At 35.0% G+C, this 23250-nt stretch overlaps 1 protein-coding gene across 3 annotated transcripts in view; it reads right to left on the bottom strand.

Moving 5' to 3' along the window:
• Nucleotides 1–896: 896 nt before the first annotated feature.
• LOC115450844 (forkhead box protein L2) overlaps nt 897–23250 on the bottom strand; it is a 58689-nt gene continuing 36335 nt past the window's right edge. For 2 of the 3 annotated variants that reach the window (XM_030178962.2, XM_037444023.1), the window contains exons 4-11: nt 17775–17931; nt 17062–17393; nt 16647–16875; nt 14426–14579; nt 8680–8752; nt 6944–7069; nt 2606–2731; nt 897–1587 (exon numbers count right to left, since the gene is read on the bottom strand). In XM_030178962.2, the coding sequence (XP_030034822.1) occupies nt 1517–1587; nt 2606–2731; nt 6944–7069; nt 8680–8752; nt 14426–14579; nt 16647–16875; nt 17062–17393; nt 17775–17931 (1268 nt within the window). In that variant the 3' untranslated portion in view covers nt 897–1516. The remainder of the gene's footprint in view (nt 1588–2605; nt 2732–6943; nt 7070–8679; nt 8753–14425; nt 14580–16646; nt 16876–17061; nt 17394–17774; nt 17932–23250) is intronic. The other variant, XM_030178963.2, reaches the window with a different exon arrangement.

Raw genomic sequence — 23250 nt, 5'->3', positions numbered from 1 at the left:
ACACTTTGATTTAGTTTATGAATATTAAATATTATTGTCCTCTGGGGGTAAGAGTATGATAATTTCTCACTTCTTAATGTTGAAGCTATGAAAAATTATAATTAGGTACTTGCAATTTGAAGTATATCAGCAGTTTAACCGAAATGATTTCTGGGTACACTCTTTAATACGAAACTATTTAAAGCAAAACTTTGTAACAACAAAGTGAATTACAAAATATTCATAAATTCGTTAAAAGTCATTAGTATTTTGTATTTAGTAAGGTAACAGCTTATTAGAGATGAATAAAGATTTCTAATGCCGTCAAGCTATATTTTAATATGTACTAAACTTACCTTCCGATATATAATTTTGGCTTGGAATGTCATATCACCGAAAAATCTTATTATATTTTCGACAACGCACACCCATGTCAAGCAACTCGCTATTTCAAGAAATAATAAACCGGACATGTGTAAGTTGGACTCGCGCACCGACAGTTCCGTACAAACTTCCTAGGTACTTCAGGAAGCAATTAAACATTATTGTTTTAACTAAAATACGAACTACGTTAAAGAACAAACTTAACTTTGCTGTTCGATCGCTAGACAAGATATTGCGTCAGCCGCTCATAGTAAGCGACAGAAAAAGGCATATCATATGATCGCGTCGTGTCAACATTACTAGTTTGTTATTTTTCACAGCTGGAAGACAATGTAGACTCGAGTATACGATATAAATTTCAACTTGATAGCGGTAAGTGTTGCTGAGAAGACAGGTCGAGATGGTAAATGACGTGATCCTATGTTTTTTTGCGATATGAGACCTTAAAAATGACAGAAATAAAAATGCTTCTTAAAATAATGTGACACGGGTTATTTTCATAAAACTTAGAGAGCAATGACGAAACAAACAACATCAATTTATAGATTTATTTTCATAAATTCAATATCCTTGACATAATTAAAATGTTTCGCTAATTTAAATGTACGCTTAACGTTTACAAAAATTTTAATCACTACACCAAGATTACACAGTCAATAAGTTTATTCTGCACCGGATGGTTGAGTTTATATCGACCCCAAATAACGACACCGAATATTATTCGAAGTCGGCCCGAACACTATCGATACCAAAACGTATCGACTAAAACATTGATTCTATAAGCTATCAAAGTGTCTAGTATCGAGGAAAAACTCAAAAACTGCTTACTACTCTATTTAAACATCTCTATTTACTCATTAACAAATATTAGCGGCTAACGTTTTCGATACTTCGTTGGTATCGATACTATTATGGGAACCCTAGGCATGAACATTGCCTTTTAACAGTAATCGCAGGAAGTTTAATTCGCAAAATGATTCATTCGCTAAATCACATTCTTCTCTACGACATAAAAAGCGTTCCATTTTGCAAATAAAATAGTGTACGAACATTAAATCGTAAGTTTTACCTAAAAACATAGCAACAAATAAATCCGTGCCTGCACGTAACACTCAGTGCAAAAAACTAGTCTTGTTTCCCTCCAGCTTTGGTTTTACATAAAACATTTTGAATACGGCGCCGCGTTTGTAATCAGGCTCGCCGATGCTTCTTCCTTCACTCCAACTGGAAATACAGTGTTTTTGGATTAATTTTCTATTATAACTACTATGGCGATAAATAAATGAACTTACAGAAGTTAATTTGAAATGAAATACTATTATTTTTTTATAAATTTATGAGTACTAATTATTTTACTTTGAATCTTGACATTTGCATATGTAACAGAAGTATATGTTAACAGATTTGTGTACCTATACATATATTTGGAATTTGTAAAAGTTTAGGTGCGTTTTAAATTAAACCGCCTGACCAATCCATTAAGGATCGGCTCTAATAAACTATTTCCAAGCGATTTATACGTCAGGCACTTGTTTCATCCTCAATGAGGAAGGGACATACTATCGACTATGTTATAGCTCACGAATAAAATAGCGGAACCTCACCCCCCTTGGACACCTCACTTGGAGAAACATGCTATAAAATAATCTTTTGAAAAAAATTATACCAAATTATGAAATCATTTGTAAGAAACAGACGTAGATTTCTTGTGAATAAAAGATGCATCATATATATGATCGCTGTCTGCTCACACTAGCAGCGACGATATATTTCCACTAGTTTGTCGCAGCAACAAGAGCTGTCTGAGATAATACTCGCTTAATCGCTTAACGATCAGAACACCCGCTAAGAGACTTTAACCAATCATTATCTACCACAGTGCAAGTAGTCGCCCGTTGCACTCGAACACTCGCTTGCCCAGCGACGAAACTATCAGAAACATACACTCGCTTCTCAATGCTTGCTAACTCGTTTATAGTTTCTTTACTCGCTGCTAGTTTGTCGTCGGCGGTGGGACAAGTGCCTTAATGGTAAAGATTAAGCACCCAAAGTAAATCACTTGTAAGTATGTCAAATAAACTATATTTGCGGGTATCGTATTCAAATCGGTCATAACCAATTAATCGTAGAACGGCTCAGTGAAACGGTCTTTAGCAACAAATACGGACACCAATCCCCTAGAAATGCCTCCCACTAAAATTATATCAGTGTAATAAATAAATCTATTAGAAAAAAGACCAACGTTCACCGTCAGTCCAGAACGAGAATCGCGCGCCGGCTGCCTCGGACGAGGTGATCGCGTCGTGGCGTCGGTTGGGCGAGAAACTGCTTGGGGGCACGTATCCAGGGTTCGGGCTTGGAGATCCGCCTGCAACATTAACAGTACGTATTATGGTAGCTGGTGTTACAAGTGAAAGAAATATCTACGCAAAGGGAAAATCCTTTTTACGAGATCACATCTCTTTGCTATGTCAGCAATAACTATTTACTATGTTGTACCATATAGTAACAGGTCCAATCGTATTGTAGCGTTGAAAAATTACATAAAATGCCATAGACATAATAAGCTATTTCATATGTCTGTTTCTACATTTCTCAAACAAGGCAAAGTAAACTAATGTCTACGCGTCAAATTGGGGCTTATTATAGGAGAGAAATAATATTAATAATAGACAAAATGGAAAAAACGCCAGGGCCAAGACTATCACCAATCAGCTGTCAGTTAATAATTATAGTAATAATAACTTTGTTGCAAAAAAACAACACAGAGATAATAAAATTAAAAATCAATTGGCATATCTGAATTAAGCATTTCAATATTGTCCAGGCTCCCCAAACTAGATCATGCCTGTATCTTTTGGGATAATAATGAGAGTGTTAAAAACTCATGAGCAGACAATGCATAAAACAGTCAAATTGAAATTAAACAAATAAACAGTTATTCCAAAAAAAAAAAAAAAAAAAACTACACACTCTATTATAAAAATTAAAGGGTTGTTTTCATCGGCAACGACGTGTACCAATCCTGATAAATAAAATTAACAGAATTTGTGTGGCAACTTGAGTCCATTTATTTTTCCTCTATTTACTCCGTTCAATCGCAAACCTTAACCTGAACCGAAAATGTTCAAACCTACATTGTATATTGCAAACATTACAATCAATTACATTCAGTTAGTTTATAATGTATATGGATAATTTTTTGTAGGTATTTTTTTTTTATTGCCGTGGAGTGAAAATGGAATATTTCCTGCCATCTATGAATGCTTGAAGTAACTAATTCACTTTCTGAGCACGTCCAAAAGGATAGTATGTAGTAACAAAGTTTATGCACAGATGGCACTCTAATAGCAATGAAACGAAAATGCGTGTTCGAATCACAAAATAAAATAAATTAATGTATAATACCCATATACTTCTAATTGAAGTTTATATGGGGAGATTGTGTGATTTTTATAATTCCAATCACCAGTTATAGCGCAATATTAATTTGACTTTAGGATGAGGTACAAAGACGTGTTTGTCGGTTACGAACGTAAAATATACTGACATTACAAATTATAGTATTATAAACATAACGGCATATTCAGGCATTTTCTACTTTAAGGATGATTTTAAGAAAAAATAAGGTGGTAAGATTGGTAAAAGTTTTTTTTATAGACTGTTTTTGTGTTTGTTGATATTGTGACTGCTTCGGTAGCGTAGTTGTAACGGTAAGCGTGCGACTAAGACGTTCAGGTCCTAGGTTCGGTCAAATTTAAATGCGGCTGAGTTTTTCCTTCGTAAAAATTATACAGTCGCAGCTCGGAATGAAGAAGTTGCCGATAAGATGGCTCCGTGCCTGAGAAACCACATAAAGCCGTTGCTCCTGCGCCTGATGTCTCTCCGGCCATGCCGGTTCGCTGTCTCACAGGACTATGCGACTAAAGGAACATAGAATGCACCTGTATATTGCGCACACACTCTCTTTCTTACCCGGCTGATCTTCGTCGAGATTGGGCGCTATGGGCGAAATTCGGCTCGGCTCTTTATTATGAAATAAATGAAGAACAGTATTTAGCGTCATAGCCTTCAATTTATAGAAATAATCGTTATTTTGCGGAATTCAGAGTTGGCTCTGATTGCGTGCTAGAATTAGCATTCAAACATGCTGTGCATGTAATTCCGTACTGTCTTCGAGGCATTTATTTTTTATCTAAAACATAAAATGCAAGTTTCTCAAATATTAAAAAATCTACTAAATAAATAAAAATGACTGATTGTTTAAAAAAATATAAAATTTACACAATTTCATCCATTTAAGTATAAAACTTATTTTGGTAAAAAATTGAGAGATGCATGATGAGAATGACGTCAACATTATAATTACTCGTAATATAACATAACCCATTCAACTTTATTCTAAAGAGGATTTTTTACCGTAATCAAAGGTCTGAAGCTACTGAACCTAATATACAATCATTCGCCATTAGAAAGCTACGTCATTCATAAAAAACAAAAATTATACATCTCGTATCGCTTGATAAGATCTCCAAAGATACAGCCCTGTAACAGATACGCGAAACATACAACAGAGACCTTCACCTTTTCTCCTATTTTTTAGTTGCCAAAGAAAATATAAAGAAACACTTTCTTTCTATCTTTGTTATTACTGGAGGTAGGTCTTTTGTATGCAGGGGCTGTCCGAGGAGATAGCACCGCAATGTCTATTTCTGCAGCCAAGTAGCAGTGTGTATGCACTGTTGTGTTCCGGATTGAAGGTTATTGTAGGCAGTGTAAAGTATTTTGTATCATAAGACTTTAAATCTTATGACTCAGAATGTGGGCACTGTAATATCACACAGTCACTTCTTATTCGAAGTCCTGCATGGTGTTGCTACTGTTTATAATAATATAATAATAATATTAGCCCTGTATTATATACTTGCCCACTGCTGAGCACGGATCTCCTTTACTACTGAGAGGGATTAGGCCTTAATCCACCACGCTGGCCTAGCGCGGATTGGTAGACTTCGCACATCTTCGAAATTCCTATAGAGAACTTCTCAGATATGCAGGTTTTCTCACTATGTTTTCCTTCACCGTTAAGCCAACGATAAATTCACAAAGAATACCCATATGATTTTTTTTAGAAAAATCAGCGGTGTGTGCCCTTGGAATTCGAACCTGCGGACATTCGTCTCGGCAGTCCGTTCCACACCCAACTAGGCTATCGCCGCAAGCGGCGAAACAAGACACAACAAACAACAAAAAAACAAGTTTTACGCCGCTACTGTTTATGTTTAATTTTATTTCATTTCATTTCATTTCATATGGAATAAAAGTGTGTGGTGGTATCGCTTACCGTCAGGCCAACGGCATCGTCTCACCATTTAAATGCAGAAAAAATAATAAAGTATACCAAAATAAATGTCATAAGCACAAAAACCCGTGTATTTAAATACGGCAGTAAAAAAAAAATATTGTTTTTTTTTAATACATTTTTTTAATTTTGTATACAAGGTCATAATCGTATAATCTACTTATATAAAAGTATATTCAATGATTTTATAAAACAACCATACTTTAATGTTAATAGTATACTTCATAAATTCGCAAGTATGACATAAAAATAATCCTTTCACTCTATTACCAGAGTTAAAATTAAGAAAAATCTCCCAAAAAACATTATTTTAATAACTAGGTAATAATTACACTTTTTTGTTATTAAACTAACACGTATCGCTTAAAAACCTTAAGAAAATGGCACGATCGCCTTTTTTTTTTCGTCGACAACAGCACCGTACGAAACCTCAATAGTTTGCGGCTTAAAAGCTCGATATAGCTTTTATAATTACATTATTTACATTTTAAAATCGTGTTATTTTATCTGTATTTAAAGTAATAGACGATGGAGAATTGTAGAAATGGTGGTTTTACTATTTTTTTACGAATAAATCAAAGTGATACAGCATAATACACATTTACCTTCATCGGTTCAAGAGTCTATCATAAAGCAAGGATAAAATTTTAAAAGTTCAGTTTAGTGCCATAAAAAATTTTGATGTCTAAGTTTTCTCTAATTTTAATTTTAATCATACTTCAGACATATCAGTTGTCGCCTATACAAAAAGGCATTTCTCTATAACTGATAAATTGATGAACAACAACTAACGAATGAATTTCGCAAAAGATTGGTAACTCATACATAGTATTAAAAAAAATATCATATAGTTTAAAGACAAGAAGGGATGTAAAGAAGAAGAACGGATTTCACCTCCTAAAAGGCAATTAAAACGAATCATTAAAGGGAATACTACCTCTGTAGAGTGGTTGTATTACCATATGACTGCAGTGATAAGGTCTCGGGTTCGATATATCTAAGTATCGGGTTATTTTATTAAGTATCAACCCGGGGACTGGAATTTATGCCCAATATAGCGACAGGCTCGCCCACTATCACATCATGGGACGGAAAACACACGGCAGAAAATGGATGCACCAGTTGCGCCTCTGCCAACACCTTCAGGAATCATTTTTTACACTTATCGTGTGTAAAAAAATTCGGACCAATTAATATTATTCAAATTATGTTATATACCTTCTGGCCAAAAGGAGAACCTAGTGACGGTGGCGTCAGTGGAGGTGACGATGTCGTGGTGCCGGTTGGGAGAGAAGCCGCCAGCAGATGTAGTGGCGTACGTCGGTCCAGGGCTCGGGGATGCGTCTGCAAAAAAATACGCAGTTTATAAACCATAATATTATTAAAAAATAAACTGTTATTAACCCTTTAACTTTGTTAGAAGTATGGTATATTTTGATAGAGACGTCGTCGCGTCAGGGTACTACTGCCAAAGATGATTTTCGCCTAGGTCCATGGTTGAATCAATTTGTTTTAGTTTTTTTTATTTATTTAATTACTAGTTTCTTTGCCATGGCGCCTCTATAATAATATTTTTAATATTAAGACATTACTTATAAGTTCAAATAAGTGTTTACTGTAAGTTGTTGAATTCGGATATAACGCAGATTATTTGATACTGCAGCTTCAGTCCAAGGTTGCCACTTATAAAAAATACTACCGAAGTTATAGTACCAAAAAATTTCAACTTAACATGCCTCTTTTTGCGTCAGGAGTTTAAGGTGTAGACTGTAGAGTATACTTATGAATGTATCGTAGAAGTAACTAAAATACATCTTCTGTATTTTTGAAATAATAGTATTTTATAAAATTATCCATTGCATTTTGAGCTCTATGTTATATGTACATTACAACTACAATATGAAGTTAATATGAAATTTAAATTAACTATTCATCAAGACGAATTCCATCAACCCAAGACTGATAGGTTTCAGCTAATTACCCATATTAATGTACCCACCTCCACTTTTATTAGAGCCTTATCAAACTGGCGAATTGGGAGCGATCTTACAGCAAGACGAGAGTCGCGGGCCCGCCATGACTTCGCAGGGAGAGCGCAGTTAACACGCCGCGGGTGCGTAGAGTTATCGTCGTGAATAGCGCCGCCAATGTCATTTCGTATACTTTTGTGAAGAATAGTTCCTCAGTACCTTTTAGTCATTAGTCTTAACTGTGTGTCTTTACGTCTTAAGTTATTTTGTATCAGGTGGAACTTTTCAAATTTGTCTGGATATTCGCATTTACCATCGGAATTTATCGTTTGGAATATTATGTCACTATCTTCACTGTCGATTAGGTAATAATCTATCCTCTAAAATTCGTCCTAACTTATCTGTTTTTGCTTTAATAAAGCAAATAACAATGTTTCCTTATGGGAATTAATTCTGTTACCAACCGTGCAATCCGCGGACCGCGGGCCGTGCATCGGTGCGAAGGGCATGGCCACGAAATTGTCGCTCTGAGCTGCTCCGCGAGTGAAAGATACTGATATACAAGGGAACAGGAAAGATGCCCAACACAGAGCCCATTTTCGCCCATTTCCGCTTGACCGATTTCACTATTTTTTTTGTTGTGTTTGTTATTGTCAGGAGAAGGTTCTTATGAAAAAAAATTAAGGAAGTTGAGCGGAACGTTAGAAAATTTAAGAAAAGTTAATTTCAGCGATTGACAGAATGCGCACTGCAAATTCATAGTTAAGACGGGATAACGTCTGTCGGGTCAGCTAGTACTGCATATAATATTTTGCGCGGAACTTGCTATAAAGTCGCAAATATCGCCAGTGCGATAGCAAGTAGCAACATAAACAATCTACCTGATCTTGGTACGAAACTAATATTTTTCAAATTGGCTTCTTCATAACACACGTAGCAGCGAAAATTCACTCCTACAGTATGAAACGGAAATTTAATATTTACCAATACTAGTAACTCCTATAGGGTTGTACGTATTCATTGGCATTGATTGCATCGGCTGTAGAGGACTCTGGAGCTGAAAAAAAAACAAATTAGTACTTTACAAGGATAGAAACAATAAATTTTAGACTATTTGTGTCTGAGTTTAAAAATAAATTTAAGTTAACATTAGAGATAGTAAATCTATAAGGATTTTATGTTCGGTACCGATAATGTAACATTGGGTTTTTCTAATCAGTGTTACTCCGGAGTCTGGATTTTTCGTAGCCAGCGAAAGGGCTCCCCCTCTATCACACAATGCGACGGAAATAAGAATACATATGATGAAAACAAGGTGCACTAGTTGTGCCTCTGCATCACCCTTCACAGATAAAAGGCGAGTGTATGTGTGTGTATAGTAAAACAAAATTTGAATCATTTTGGTCGATCGCCCAGCGGCCTACCGTCAAGTCATTTCAAAAAGAGTCCAACATAAACGTTAAGACCCGCAAACTGATTTCGCAGCAGTAAATATCGCAATTTAATGCCTCATTTATACTTGCCGGGTACACACGAATGAGCACGACTACAAGTTGTAAACAGCTGATTCCGGTGCATTTGATACTCGCTACGAATATTCGTCTGTTCTCCATCCGTTGTTGGTTGTTTACAGCAAATCAAAAGATTATTCGTATTCGTGTGCAGTGTTTAAATATTTTTATTAATGATTTATGTTTACGTGAAATCGCCCTCGAAGAAGACCACAAATGCGCTGGAAAGACGAGGTGAAGAAAATCACCGGATCGAACTGGATAAAACGAGCTCAATGCCGCAGTGAATGCAAAATGTTAAAAGAGGCCTACAACGAGAAGGTTGATAAAGGCTAAAGAAGAACTCTTTATTTAGTCGACTTGTGAACTTTTTGGAAGCGGTTGTTCAAGCTTATTTTTTGAGGCTTGAACCTAGAGCCAGCTTTGATTATGGTCGCCACTCACTAAAGTTTTGAGAAGCATATCTGGGAGAAACTGTGATATGAGATGACAGAAAGATCCCAGAAAGATAAAATAGCCATTATTAAAACTTGGATCCATATCATGACAATAGGATATTTTAGTGTGTGAGAAAAAAGCCAAAAATACATAAATAAGATAGTTCGATCATAAAACAATCGGAAAATTGTAGTTTCAGTTCATAAAATTATAAAATAAATTTTTAAATTCAGTTCATAGTTTTCACTTTTTTTTATCTGTTTTACAAATATGCGAAACGAGTGCAGCCATGACATGATGTCATTAAGGCAATAACTCAGAGTCAATAAACTACTTGAAGTGTCAATACGCGTTCACTATTTCCAATTTATCGAAATAGACAATTTTTTCGGACAATAAATTTGGATCTCTTCTCGCAAGTTAAACCAAGTTTTCCTCATAGTTATATCAGTTGGCACTTGAATCCACAATTTTTTCGACCTTTTCACACTAGTATTCTTCTTCAGGAACAACACACCGATGATAAGGATAGTAGCTTATTTGAATTGTAACAATTTGCTCTTTCTCTATGCACAGCGTTCATTACTTGATGTTTACTGTCGAGATGACGTCAGCAACGTGGCCGCTAGCGTTTTCGTTTATTTACGCGGGAAAATGTACTAAAATTAAAATGTATTTTAATGGCACTTATTGATTGAATATATTTTTTTATAAAATTTCTAGTGGTATTTTATCACCTTAAGATTAATTTGAGACACTTTTCAAAAAAGAGTGTAATACCCTATTCTAAGAGTCTAAACCCATTGGAGAGTTCAAGATAAAAATACTCATCTATTTTCTTATTATTTTTGTAAGTCGATACACATGAAATAGACATAATTGTCTAGCCATAACAGCGAGTTACACGCCATCCACGTTTAAAAATCAATTTCCACAGAATATAGAGTTAATCCAAACAATAATTGAACTCTATGTAAAGGTTAATAAGAAATTATTAAAACACAAGCAATGTAATCTTATTCCCAATTCGTTTTTTTATTTTTATTTGTACATTACATATTTTTTTGAAGTCGGTGTCTAATTTAAATTGCTCGTAAATAATATGAAAACAATATGCAATTATATTTTGGATGGAACGTTTTTTGGTATCAGTTTTATTTTTTATAAAAAAGTAAGTTTATTTTCCTTCTGAAGTAAGCTAGTTTCTGGATCTGAACGTTTTTGTGCAACACCTTGAACGATTCTGGTCCATCATTCTTGACGTGTACCTACATAGCTTTGCGTTATAACTCGATTCAAGCGACTATTCACGGTGGCTCTACTTCTAGCAGTTTCCAAGACAGATGTTAATACAAAATATTAAATTTGACTTGGGATATCTTCCATCTTTGACCACTGTGTGTTCCAGTGATAACAAGGAACTGAGACATGGTCGCACATATGGGTCTTGTCAGAAGGCTAAAGGTCACCTAGAGGGCAATGGAGAGGGCTTTGCTCGCAGCTTCCCTGCGGGATCGAATGAGAAATGAGGAGATCCACAAGAGAACCAAAGTAACCGATATAGCCCTTCGAGTTGTGAAACTCAAGTGGCAGTGGGCAGGGAACATAGCTCGTAGAACTAATGGCTGTTGGGGCAGAAAAGTTCTGGAGTGGCGACCACGAACCGGGAGACGCAGCGTAAGCAGGCCCCCCACGAGATGGACCGACGACCTGGTGAGGGTCGCCGGAATCCGATGGATGAGGACGGCCCAGAACCGGTCCCTGTGGAGCTAAATGGGGAAGGTCTATGTCCAGCAGTGGACGATTTGCAGCTGAAATGATGATGATGATGGGATTTCTTTGAGACGAGAAGTTAAAATATTACTTTAGATTTAATTATAAAATTGTTACATAAATAACAAATCTATGTCCCTTCCCGCGTCCGTCTGTCTGAATGCGATATCAATGAACGGAGTGATTCAAGGGGAAGGTTTATGTCAATAATTCATTCATGTTTTCTTTATACAACAATGATTATTGATATCGAAAAAAAATCAAGATGAGTTTTCATTTAAAACGCAATGTATGATAGAATTGTTCCTCTCTTATTTGTCTATAGAAAAGGCCAGATATCTTTCTCCATCCATTTAAATGTAAAAAAATGGTTACAATGTGGTAATTGGAAATCTATTTAGACAGATACGATATTAATATTAACAAAATTGAATACGTTAGCTACCTTAAGAATTTCATGCTCATTATAATTGCTTTTTACCGTAGTCTATATTTTTATCTTAGAAGGTATTGCAAAATTAAAAATAGCACAGTACAGTAAATTCAATCTTTTTTATACGGAGGCACACCGACCGCAGTCGCCCACTGTTATTATTAATTGATGAAGAACACTGACACTACGACAGAAGAAATGTAGGTATATATGTTATTCCTTCTCGAAGCAGACGGGTTGCTAGGCAGATAATAAATCTACTGATATCATAATCAATATTTCAAACGTCGCTCAGCGAATAAGTACATTTTAGACGTGCATTGCATTTCTTAGGAGTAAAGAAAATGAGGTAAAAGGTTGACGGAGGGACCATTATCCTTCAGCAATATAATATCGTATATACACTAAATCTATAGTTATAAGTATTTATGTTTCGCAATTGCAGAACCTAACCAACAGTGGCGGAAGGTGACATTTTCCAAAAAGGAAGCCGGCACAACATATACTTAGGTACTACTGACATGAGAATTAGATTTTAAATAAGTTACGAAAGGGAAACCGACATGAATCCTGATAACCTGTTACATGGACCCGTCGCAACTGCTAGCCAAGCCATTGGGGCCGTTGAAATATAACGTAACGCAATTTTTGAAAATGTTTGACCCGTAACGTTTTCCTGTACGCCCCCGCCCCCCCTCAAAAATTAAGTAACTCTTAAATTGTTTTTTTTTTGCAAAGTACCGGTAAATCGCTGAAATACCTTTATTATTGTTTTTAAATAAAAAATCCAATGTTACATAACGCGTTGTACGAACCCCCCCGCCCTCCCGCGCCTGTAACGTATCGTAACATTATACAATACCCCCCCTTCCTTCTAAATCACGTTACGTAATACTTGAACGGCCCCAATCTCATTTCTATTGTAATCAAAGACTAGTAACTTTCACGCAAATCGCCTCAGTATTTATCTTATTCAATGCATTAATATCCCAACAATACTTATTGGCCGTGTGGAAACCTTAGCCATTGGAACCGCGGCCGCGGTAGTGATTCGCGAACACGTAGTTTTATTGCTTTTTGATACGCTATTCAAAATTTAATCTCGATTTAATTACTGAAATGAAATGCACTTAACACGCCATACCGGTTAAGGGGAGCGTAACGATTTTTTATTTGTAGCTTCGTAATTATTAGATGGATATATAAATTTGTATTTTGGCGCAGTCATAAGTAAATTGTTCAATTCAACGTCTTGTAAATACGTTGCATATTTCATGGTAATGAACCTTCCCTAAATCTATTAAAAAAAACTATCAAAATAGTCAGCTTCATCAGATATTTTTACAAAATGGAAAATTAATTTCCTCTTTAGAAATAGTTTTCAATAAAGAACTGAATGAAATTAATAAAATTCTAAGCTGAATTATTTACATTCTTAAGTATTTATTTATTTAACAGTGTATTTTACAAAACCGTGGAAAATAACAGCAATAACTACTTAATTAACTCTCATATTATACAAACTTAGTTTTCTTCCTGCTAAACTTTCTGTATATTTTACCACACAATTTTAACTTAAAATTAAATGTGAAACCTTACGCGCAGTCTTTTTATAGAACCGCTTGGTAGGCCTCTTGTACATTCAACCACAAAAATATATGAATTAATTAAAAAATCGAACCTATACTTTTGCGCATGTACTAATTGTTTTTTCTTGGCGAAATAAACTTGAAGGATTTCTTCAATTAAGAAAACAAAATAGTTCGAATAAAAGATATGTAAATATGACTTTGAATTATTTAATATAAGTATTCAGCTATATTTGTGACTGACTGCAAGCCCTGCTAGTTTCGAACACATACTTTTTATATATGACATTTTACTCTTAAATACCTTATCAAGTCCTTGACCATGGGCGATAAGTAATGCGACGTGTGAAAAATTAAAATTAAATGAAACTACGACATTAAAGGGATTATTACGTGAGACTCCCGATTTTTATATTTAAAACAAACTGATTAACCGATATTTTCATAGGATATTCATATTTATCTTATTAATACTAAATACGTTTCTAGTCTTTAAAACTAAGTAGGTATACGTATGTATTATCATATTTATGATCAAGATAAGTCTTGAGTAATACTCAGAGTCCCCTGATCGTTCCACATTTAAAATTGAAACAAATGCTAGTGTGTCATAAGATTTGTACCTACACTGGAATCGAATCTGTGACCCCCTTATCAACCTCACTAAGGTCTTTAAGTAATAAAAAAAGACATATTGTGCTGATGATAACCAAAAACCGGAGCGAAATACACCATTTCGCAGGCGGTTATTGTGCAGGTCGTAAAAAATATTTTGTTGAATGTTTTCATAAATGAGGTCGTAGAAAAAAAAAGATGTTTTGTTATTGATAACTTTTGACGATAACCGTAACCCGTATCTCGTTTATAAAAACTTTAATAACGCGATATAGAATAGGAAAGACGGGCGAGGCACACGCCCACGTAAATAAATCGCTACTTAGACATTTTGTTAATAGTTATTTATTGGTATGATGCACAATACTGACCTGTCCTTGTAGCTGATGTGTAGTGAATGGATTGACCGGGACCGGGGGAGACTGGTGCGAGATGGCGTGAGGCGAGCACCCCGGCGGGCTCCGGCCCATCGAGCCGCACGCGCTCGCGTACCCCAGCCCACCCGCCGACTGCGTCAGCCACGAGCTGAAACCATACCAATTGCCGGACCTCCCGTGAACACATAGGTAACTTTGTTTCATTTAAGATAAAGGTGTTTCTAACCAAAGTTTGTGTTCTTCATTTATATTTTCTTCAACTTTGTTCCTTAAATGTTAACTTTTATTATTTTTAGTAGGTAGAACTAAATAAACATAGAATTACTTGGTGCCTTTATTAAGTATAATAGAAATAATTGATGCAATATTCGGTATTGTCACATCTTATAATTTTTACGTTGCTTAATATTGTGTACATTTTTCATGTACGTAATATACAAAATTGTAAGACGATAAAGGAATTCATGAATATTAAAAATGATTATCTATTATGATATTTTGCCTTAATAAAGTGTATGAATAGATATCATACTTAAAAAAATCGTGTCCTCATTATCAAAGCGATATGTATATTTGAAGTGTTAATTTGTGGTCTATCCGCATTGTTATCTCCAAGTCATGCCCAATTCAGAGTTTTACGTTATAACTATACATCCCCGAAAAAATACTGCGCTGTAATACTTCGACGAACATCGCAGTAACGGAGAGGTTTAAGATAAAGTCGAAACCCCGCCCATCACACCTGCCCGACCAATCCGCCATCGTCTACTTTCAATGTCTTGCGTTCATAAATTACATGTTTATGTCGTAATGTCCTCGGAACTTCAACGTTTAATCAATAAGTTAGTAAAAAATATGAGAAATCAGCAAACATATTTTAAAATATATTCTTCAAAGGTAATCATCGAAGTGTCCATAGCAACCTCATTTAAATATGTAGGACTGAATGTTATGATTAAATATGTATAAATAAATAAATTCCAATAGCCCTCACAAAGTACAAATTTATCGATAAGTTGTTCAGATCACGCCCAAGTCCACCTGACTGTTGTGACGTGATAATATAGTATCTAATGTACGTACGTAAGTACATTACCTACGGAAATGATGTTAAAATATTTTTGCATATCTACAAATCATTAACGCATGTTTTGTAAACATAAGCGACGAACGTAAATATTTATTGTAATTAAGTAATTTATTATAATTTAATCTTAATTAAACCATCTTCAGTATATTAGAATTAAAACAAATGTCGTGAAGTTTTTGTTCTGATTCCGCCGATCAGTTCAGTACGTAATAATCGACATCTATCATAGTTGACAAACTACGCGGCATAAAATTAATTGACAAATTAATTACAAGACGATGTTTATATAATTGAAGAGAGTAAATACAGTGGTTAACGAGGCGGTTAACATTTATTTATAAATATATTAAACTTAAATAGATACAGTAGTCAGTTTTAACCTATATTTTTAAAGATCTTCGAATAATTAATCTCCACATAGTTATGTAGATTTTTTTTATATATCCAATAAGATTTGTCTTAAAGATGATATATATAAGTATGCATTGTATGGCCACTTTGTTTCATAAATTTGCTAAGTAATTTTCATACCATGTAAACAATATTTTATTCATTACATGTTAAGGCATCGTTCAGCTTGTGTAAAAATTGTCCCTGTTTACTTGACTCTATTTTGAAAATCCCTGAGTGTTATACTATTTTTTTATTTTTGAAATAACCTTTGTTGTGAAATGAACTTCAGCGTGAGCAAAGCCGCTGTTAAAGCTAACCTTGAATATAAATATTCAGGTCTTCACGGTATTTTTATTTTCATACTGCAAAAGTTGTTAAATAGGACTCCATAATCGATGTTAATTAAACGAAAGTATTATAACATTTTACTGATATTATTCAATGAAACTATAAAGTAACTTGTTTAGTAAGTAATGCAAGATTAGCGCGACGATTTTAATTGTAGCCTCTCAAAATTTTGGGGCTTCTACAAATATAAATCTCATGTAGACTCTCTCAGCCTTAAATTGATGGTGCAATGTTCATCAAACAAATATAATGTAATATTATAAAGTAATCGTCGTAGTAAATAAAAGTTCTCAGCCGATGTGCTATCTGCGATGCATAGAAGTTGTTATACTGTGTCTTATTACAATATACAGAAAATTCAAAATATATATTAAAAACACTCACGCATCATATCTGGGGTACGACGGCGGGTGGTACGGTGAAGCGGAACCAAAATAGTTTCGTGCACCAAGCGGCAGCGGCTGCATGTGCGGCGGCACATGCTGAGCCACGTGAGCGACGTGGTACCCGTCCCCGAACAGTGTCTTCGAGTATGGAGTCGCGCGGAATGGCCTCTTCATCCTGCGCCGCCTCCTGAAGTTGCCATTCTCGAACATCTCGCCGCATTGGGGATCTAAAACAACAATATGCTCACCACCAAACGGCTAAGGACAGAACGCGCAAGCAATTCGCAATATTGTGCATATGATGATGGTTGTGCGCTTAGCAGTCACTCGCTTTGCAATTTCAAACTATAATATTTAATTGCACTAATTTCGCAAATTGATATTTGACTCACCCAACCACAATTTGAACTTACCAAGGGTCCAATAGTTTCCTTTTCTTTCACCGCCGCCCTCCCGCGGCACTTTAATGAAGCATTCGTTCAGACTGAGATTGTGTCTGATGGAATTCTGCCAGCCTTTCTTGTTCTTCTCGAAGAACGGGAACTCTTTAGTGATGTAAGCGTAAATCTCGCTGAGAGTGGCACGTTTTGTCTGGCTGTTCTGTATGGCCATTGTGATAAGAGCTACGTAAGAGTACGGTGGTTTGGTTAACGCCTGCGACGTCTGCGTGGTAGACTGGGGCTTAACCTCGGATCCGCCGGGACTGCCAGGCGTTATCGGCTTTGATTTACTTTTAGTTTCGTTACTATGGAAAAGAAAAGGTATTATAAGATCTATTGTTTCCACAGGTGTACGGACCGCACAAGCCGCTTAGAAATTCCATTGTAATTAGATACTGGCTCTTACATTCAGGTGAGTTGCAATATGGACATTGGTTTGATACATTTAATATTTGATGATCTGACACAAGTAAAACAACATTTTAAATAAATTAATTAATGTATGCGATAATCACAAATATGTTGAACTAATCTATTTAATTTAAAGAACTTTTTTAAACATGTTCAGATGGATAATTAATATGATGTTTCCCATCTCGTACTCTACAAAATACAATGATTTAGCTTATTTATAAAATTACATTAATGGCTCGATGATCTAGACGCATTAATGTGAACTGATATACCTGTTGTTCGAACTAGATTCTTCCCTAGAGGCTAGCGTCGGGAGAGTCAGTGTCTGGTAGACTCTAGTCAATTCCTCTTCGCCCTTGACGCTCTGTGAGTTATTTGTTTCGGCCGCGTTGCCTTCCAGGCACAATCGGCTGTCAAATGGCGAACTACCTGCAAAACAAAACGTAGTCAGTCGCAATTACACCAGCGTAACGGGTCCTTCAAATATGATTGTATATAAATAAAAATTTTCGTTTATAATTTAGTATTTAGAATAATATAATAATGTTGGGCGTATGTAATAATATAATTGGATGCGGGTGAGACTGCCAACATTTAATTTGCCGACACCGGGTAACCACGGCAAAATCCCGGACATTTGGGCCTGAAAAAATATTATTTGCATTGGGCGGAGGTACAGGTGGAGACGTTAGATCGTCGACTATTTTGCCGTGACTTCTTGTATGTGTTATTAATGAATTTTTAAATAAGATTTCTTTCAATTTATTTATTTTATTTTATTACTCATTTATCTATAAAAAATGGATTTTCCCGGGCTGCTCTCAGACACTTTTTAGAAATCCCTGCAGGACGGCCCCCGGATGCGATCAAACTACGACAAATCTGAGGAATTCCAAACAGATGGCAGCCCTAGGCACAGGTCCAAAATCAATTTGAACTCAAATACTCTGTAGTTTGTTTCTTTCTTGAAACAACATAATTAGAAAGATGAGATCGGAGATTATTTAAGGTTGGGTTTTGATGAAGCATTCACATAACTTCAACCATCAAATCACTGAATTACCCACGAATACGCATATTTGATGACATTATCTATGGTATCACTGTGTCCTTGTGTCGTATTATCAACTACGTCGAAAGACGCAATATTAATGAGACCAAATATTAATACGATAAAAACCATATAATTATTACAATTATAACTAGTAACCTAACGCTATCAGTGATAACCACTCGCAGACCAACCAAGAATATAAATTAAATTACGTAATTATTGATAGTAGAAATTCGCCTGAATAGGTGTTTTTTTTTTAGTGTTCAATTTCCACGCTCTCGTGTCCTCTAACAACTAATGCATAACGGACACCTACGTGATAGCAGTTTTCAATAAAACACCCTAATCGCAATCTTCAATAATTTCGATGATAAACCAACCAAAATAACCCATTTGTAAGCTTGTCAAAATAAAACTGTTCTGATTGGTCCATTTTTGAGATAAATCGAAAAAAGTGATTGGGATCGTTCATTGAAAATGGCGGGAAGTCAAATAGATATTGATCGTTCATCCGTAGAGTAATGACCGATGAAATAGACACGACTATGACTTGCTACATGGAGTAACAAGTATTACTGCAACCGTGGCTCGGGACTGGAAGGTTCGGGTTCGATTACTACACTGAGAAATGTGTTATAGCAATACCTTGTATGAATATCATAATAGAACTTACACGGAATTGTATCAAGGGCAGTCGGTTAGGAGGTTAAAAACCTACTTTAAAATTATTAATGCACCATGCTTAGTACTGCAATTCGATTACTAAATTATTATTTTGCGTTGCAATGACTTTAAAATACTAGAATCTTTACATATAATATATATCTTTATATATAATCTATATACAGCTGCCGAGTTTGTATGTTTCAGAAACTACGAAACCGTTTTTCAAAGTCACAGAAGGGACAAAGGCAAAAAGTCCGCCCAGAATGTAAAAAAAATTAAAATGCAGGTAGGCATTGTAACTTTGACTTTTCGGACGACCAACACCTCAGACTGCCTGTGACTATGAAGACTGCAGTCTTCGAAATGTCGGCAGTAAATCATAATATAAAAAACTGCGATCAAATCCGAAAAATAGTTTTATTTCGCTGCTAACATTTGCATATGGTAAAATACTGATTTATCGTATTTAATATGAGTTAGCTTTTATTAGGAATTACACTAGTTGAAGCATGCAAGACAGAAAGAAGTTTTTTTGTTTTTAGAATAAAATCTATGTAGTCCCAATAATTTACTTTAGCAAGAAGATTGCGTTCATATTTCGACAGCGTAAAATAAGAAATCAAAAAGTATTGAAATGTTCTCTAATAGTAAGCTACATTACTACTTAGTGCTATAGGCTGCTTTTTATCCCGGGAAAATATTTATCCCAGAAAACCTTTTTCACTCGGACGGAGCTAGCAGATTAGGATAGTTGATATGACGAAATAGATTTGATCATTACTTCACATTGAAACCTCACCAACAATAAAATTATATTATACACAGTGACATAATTTAAAAGGTTTTTTATGCTATATTATGTATACCTAGCTGATATTGGTGCTCTCCTTTATAAAAAAAAAATACCGAAGCTATTGCCGAAATAGCTCGAAGCAAAAAATCTACTGCGTCGTCACGATATGACAATGCTTGCTTAGTACGAAGAGACGTCTAGACGGTGACGGTATTTTGAACCTCCCGCTCATTTTTCATCGCCGAGCCGGGTCGGATTTCAACAAGAGTGCGCAAGTATTTTTTGCAAAATTGCTCGATTGTGTACATCTCCTAGTGGAATGCGCTTTGTTGCAATCGGTGTTAATTAGTGCAACGTTTATATAATCGTGTTGTATTATATGAGTTTGAATAAATTTAATTGTATTAAATCTATTCAATAATACTTAAAAACGTTTTTACATTACTCGTCTACAATAAAATCTATAACACAATTATTATTATCACCAAGTCAAATTGCAGTAAAATCAATATAAGTCAAATCAAAAATCGATTCAAAAACGCCCCCTCCCTAATCCTGTCCCTTTGATCGAGCAACGTATACTTACTTCTTGCGTTATAGATGTTTACGTCTTAGCACTAGAGATCATATACCACCTGATGACCCCCTTGATTTGTCGATCTAAGTTTTAAAAATATACTTAACGCGACCCTACTTCACAAACACACGAATAAAAAATATCAGTCTCAGTTTAAGTACGATAGTAAACTGACATTAGCCGTCATAGGCGAATGTTAAAGGATGAGACCATCAGTGTTACAATAGTATTATTTATAGAAATACCAAATGACCTAAATAGCTATCGTTTAATTTATAGCATTTAAAATACCTGATATTCGATAGCCTTAAAAACAAATCGGCAAATACGCAGCCAACGCAGTTGTCATCGAACTGGCACGCTTCTAAAGAATTAGTTTTCGTTACGTACAATGCACATTATTGTTATAATGTTGTAAGCACTTGATATTTAGCCAATCTTAGACGTACGTGCCTCCCAATACGGTTTTCTCGGAATCAGTCGCTTAACGTAGGTAACGAAATGCGCAACACACTTCTGTTGTTACCTATTGTTCGAGCTACGTCGATCTCGAATGTGTATGGTGACATAATCGCGAATCGAATTTGGATTTAAGTACAATTATTTTTGGTTAAATTTAAAGAATTATTTTCATAAAACATTTTTTTGTAAATGTTGCAAGGGTTGTAAAAATAAATCGTACATTTAAATTTAATGGATGAAATTTTGGTCATGGTCAGATTATATTTTGTTGTAATACCCTGGATTCGACACAAGGACGAATAACAATTATATACAATGTCATTAGCATATCAGTGGCGACGGGTAAAATTTTCCAAAAGGGAACTCGACAAAACCTATAAGTACTAATGTCAAGCATAAATGTGGTTCAGCAAACCATTCTAATTATTATTAGATTTCTTAATTTACGAAAGTGAAGCCGGCAGGAATAGGGTTATATGGACCCATCCCCACACTAGTATACCTGATTTTGTTGTACAAGTATGTACCTTTCGGCTCAAAAGTCTCTTCCCCTATAAGTTTAAGTAATGGATGTCCCTCTGTCGCATCGGGGTTTCACTTGTTGCACATCTGCCCGTACAGATGCACGATGAATCAATGGTATGATCGCAACGTTTATACACTGCTACTCACCGTACTGTATTAGAGAACCGTATAAAATTTCAAGAAACAATTAAAAACGTAAGTAACTTATTCAACTTAGGTTATAAGATTTACATTTAACTCAGATATTTACGGTGTTTCAAACAGGCCGGCATAATTGTGTCGATTGGCCAGTGGTAATCGTCTATCGTCAGTCGATATTCTACCTGGACAAAATATTTCACTTTACATTAGGTGCAGTGAAGTCACTATGCTGAGACCGTTTATAAAAAAAAATTGCAGATAAAATACGCAGTAAAACATAATATCACAAAAAGTAGGTATTCAGGTATATATTTAAAAGACGTGTAAAGTGCAATAAATAGAATTGTAATTTGACAAAAACATTAAATGTTTTTGTTAACCAATTCTACTAACCCACTAGTTATTTTTATTTAATTGAGTTAGCTATTGCAATATGCGTATAATTTATTGCCAACTAAAGAACAATAGATTTACCATACATATTTTATATAATATTCCAATTGCTACTCGAAAAAATACTTTAGTTGCTTTTAATTTTAATAATAAGTGACTTAATATCGCTCTCCCTTACGCGGTTCACATTATTACCCTCATATTATATCGCAAACAACTTCAAAAATATGAATTATTATGTATTTATAATATTTAATCAAAATAAATATAGGCCTTTATGACAATTTAACAAAAGATAAAATAAAGGCAATAACAAATATTATATTTCAAAAGCTTTAACATTTCCATTTAAATTATGAATAAAATTAATAAATTTTGTTTATTATTTAATTATTACTGGGGAAAATGGAACGCCATCAAAGCAAATTTTAAAAATGCGTCGGACAGACGCGACGGTTATGCACATATCGGATTCGAACGCCAGCAGTAGCAGGTATTGTGTGGCTTATAGAACAATGCGTCGTATTTATAAAACATTAAAAGCCGTATCGTTCGTGAAATTAATAACAAATAACAATTGTGAAACGTTAGTTCGGCACCGGTGCGAATTACCCACACGCATGAATAACTGACTTCAGAATGCGCGGCCGGGGATCGCTTATAAATACTGTGACCCAAAGATTTCTTCTTGCTTAGGAGATAGGCCCGAAATACGTGTTAGCATTTGTACACATCGTACTTAACATTTATAAACTTTGTCATTTTTAAACATTCTGATGGAGACACTGGCTAACATAACCAATTAAAAAATGGTTATTCTTCTAAAAATTTGGAATGACAGGAGCTCTACAACAGTTCAGTGTAAACACACAGAAGTTGAGATGATGATACTTAAGTGCTCATCAAAATGGTGTTTTATAACTTACGACTCGAAAGCAAGAAAGACGTGGATTCTGAAAATGGTGTCCTGATGTTATAGTCTCTTTTTGTTTTGTTTCTGCTATTATTACTCGACATTGGCAAAATCGCGGTTAAATAAACAGTGGCAACCATAATATAAAAGAAGAAGAAGAAGAACTTACGACTTTAGCAATATAGGGTTACAGCAAAGACATTGCCATTTGATGTTCTTCATAA

The sequence above is a fragment of the Manduca sexta genome, chromosome 27 (assembly GCF_014839805.1).
Source record: "Manduca sexta isolate Smith_Timp_Sample1 chromosome 27, JHU_Msex_v1.0, whole genome shotgun sequence".
NCBI lineage: Eukaryota > Metazoa > Arthropoda > Insecta > Lepidoptera > Sphingidae > Manduca > Manduca sexta.
Note: the sequence above shows the minus strand (reverse complement) of the source record. Positions and strands in the feature narration are given on the sequence as shown.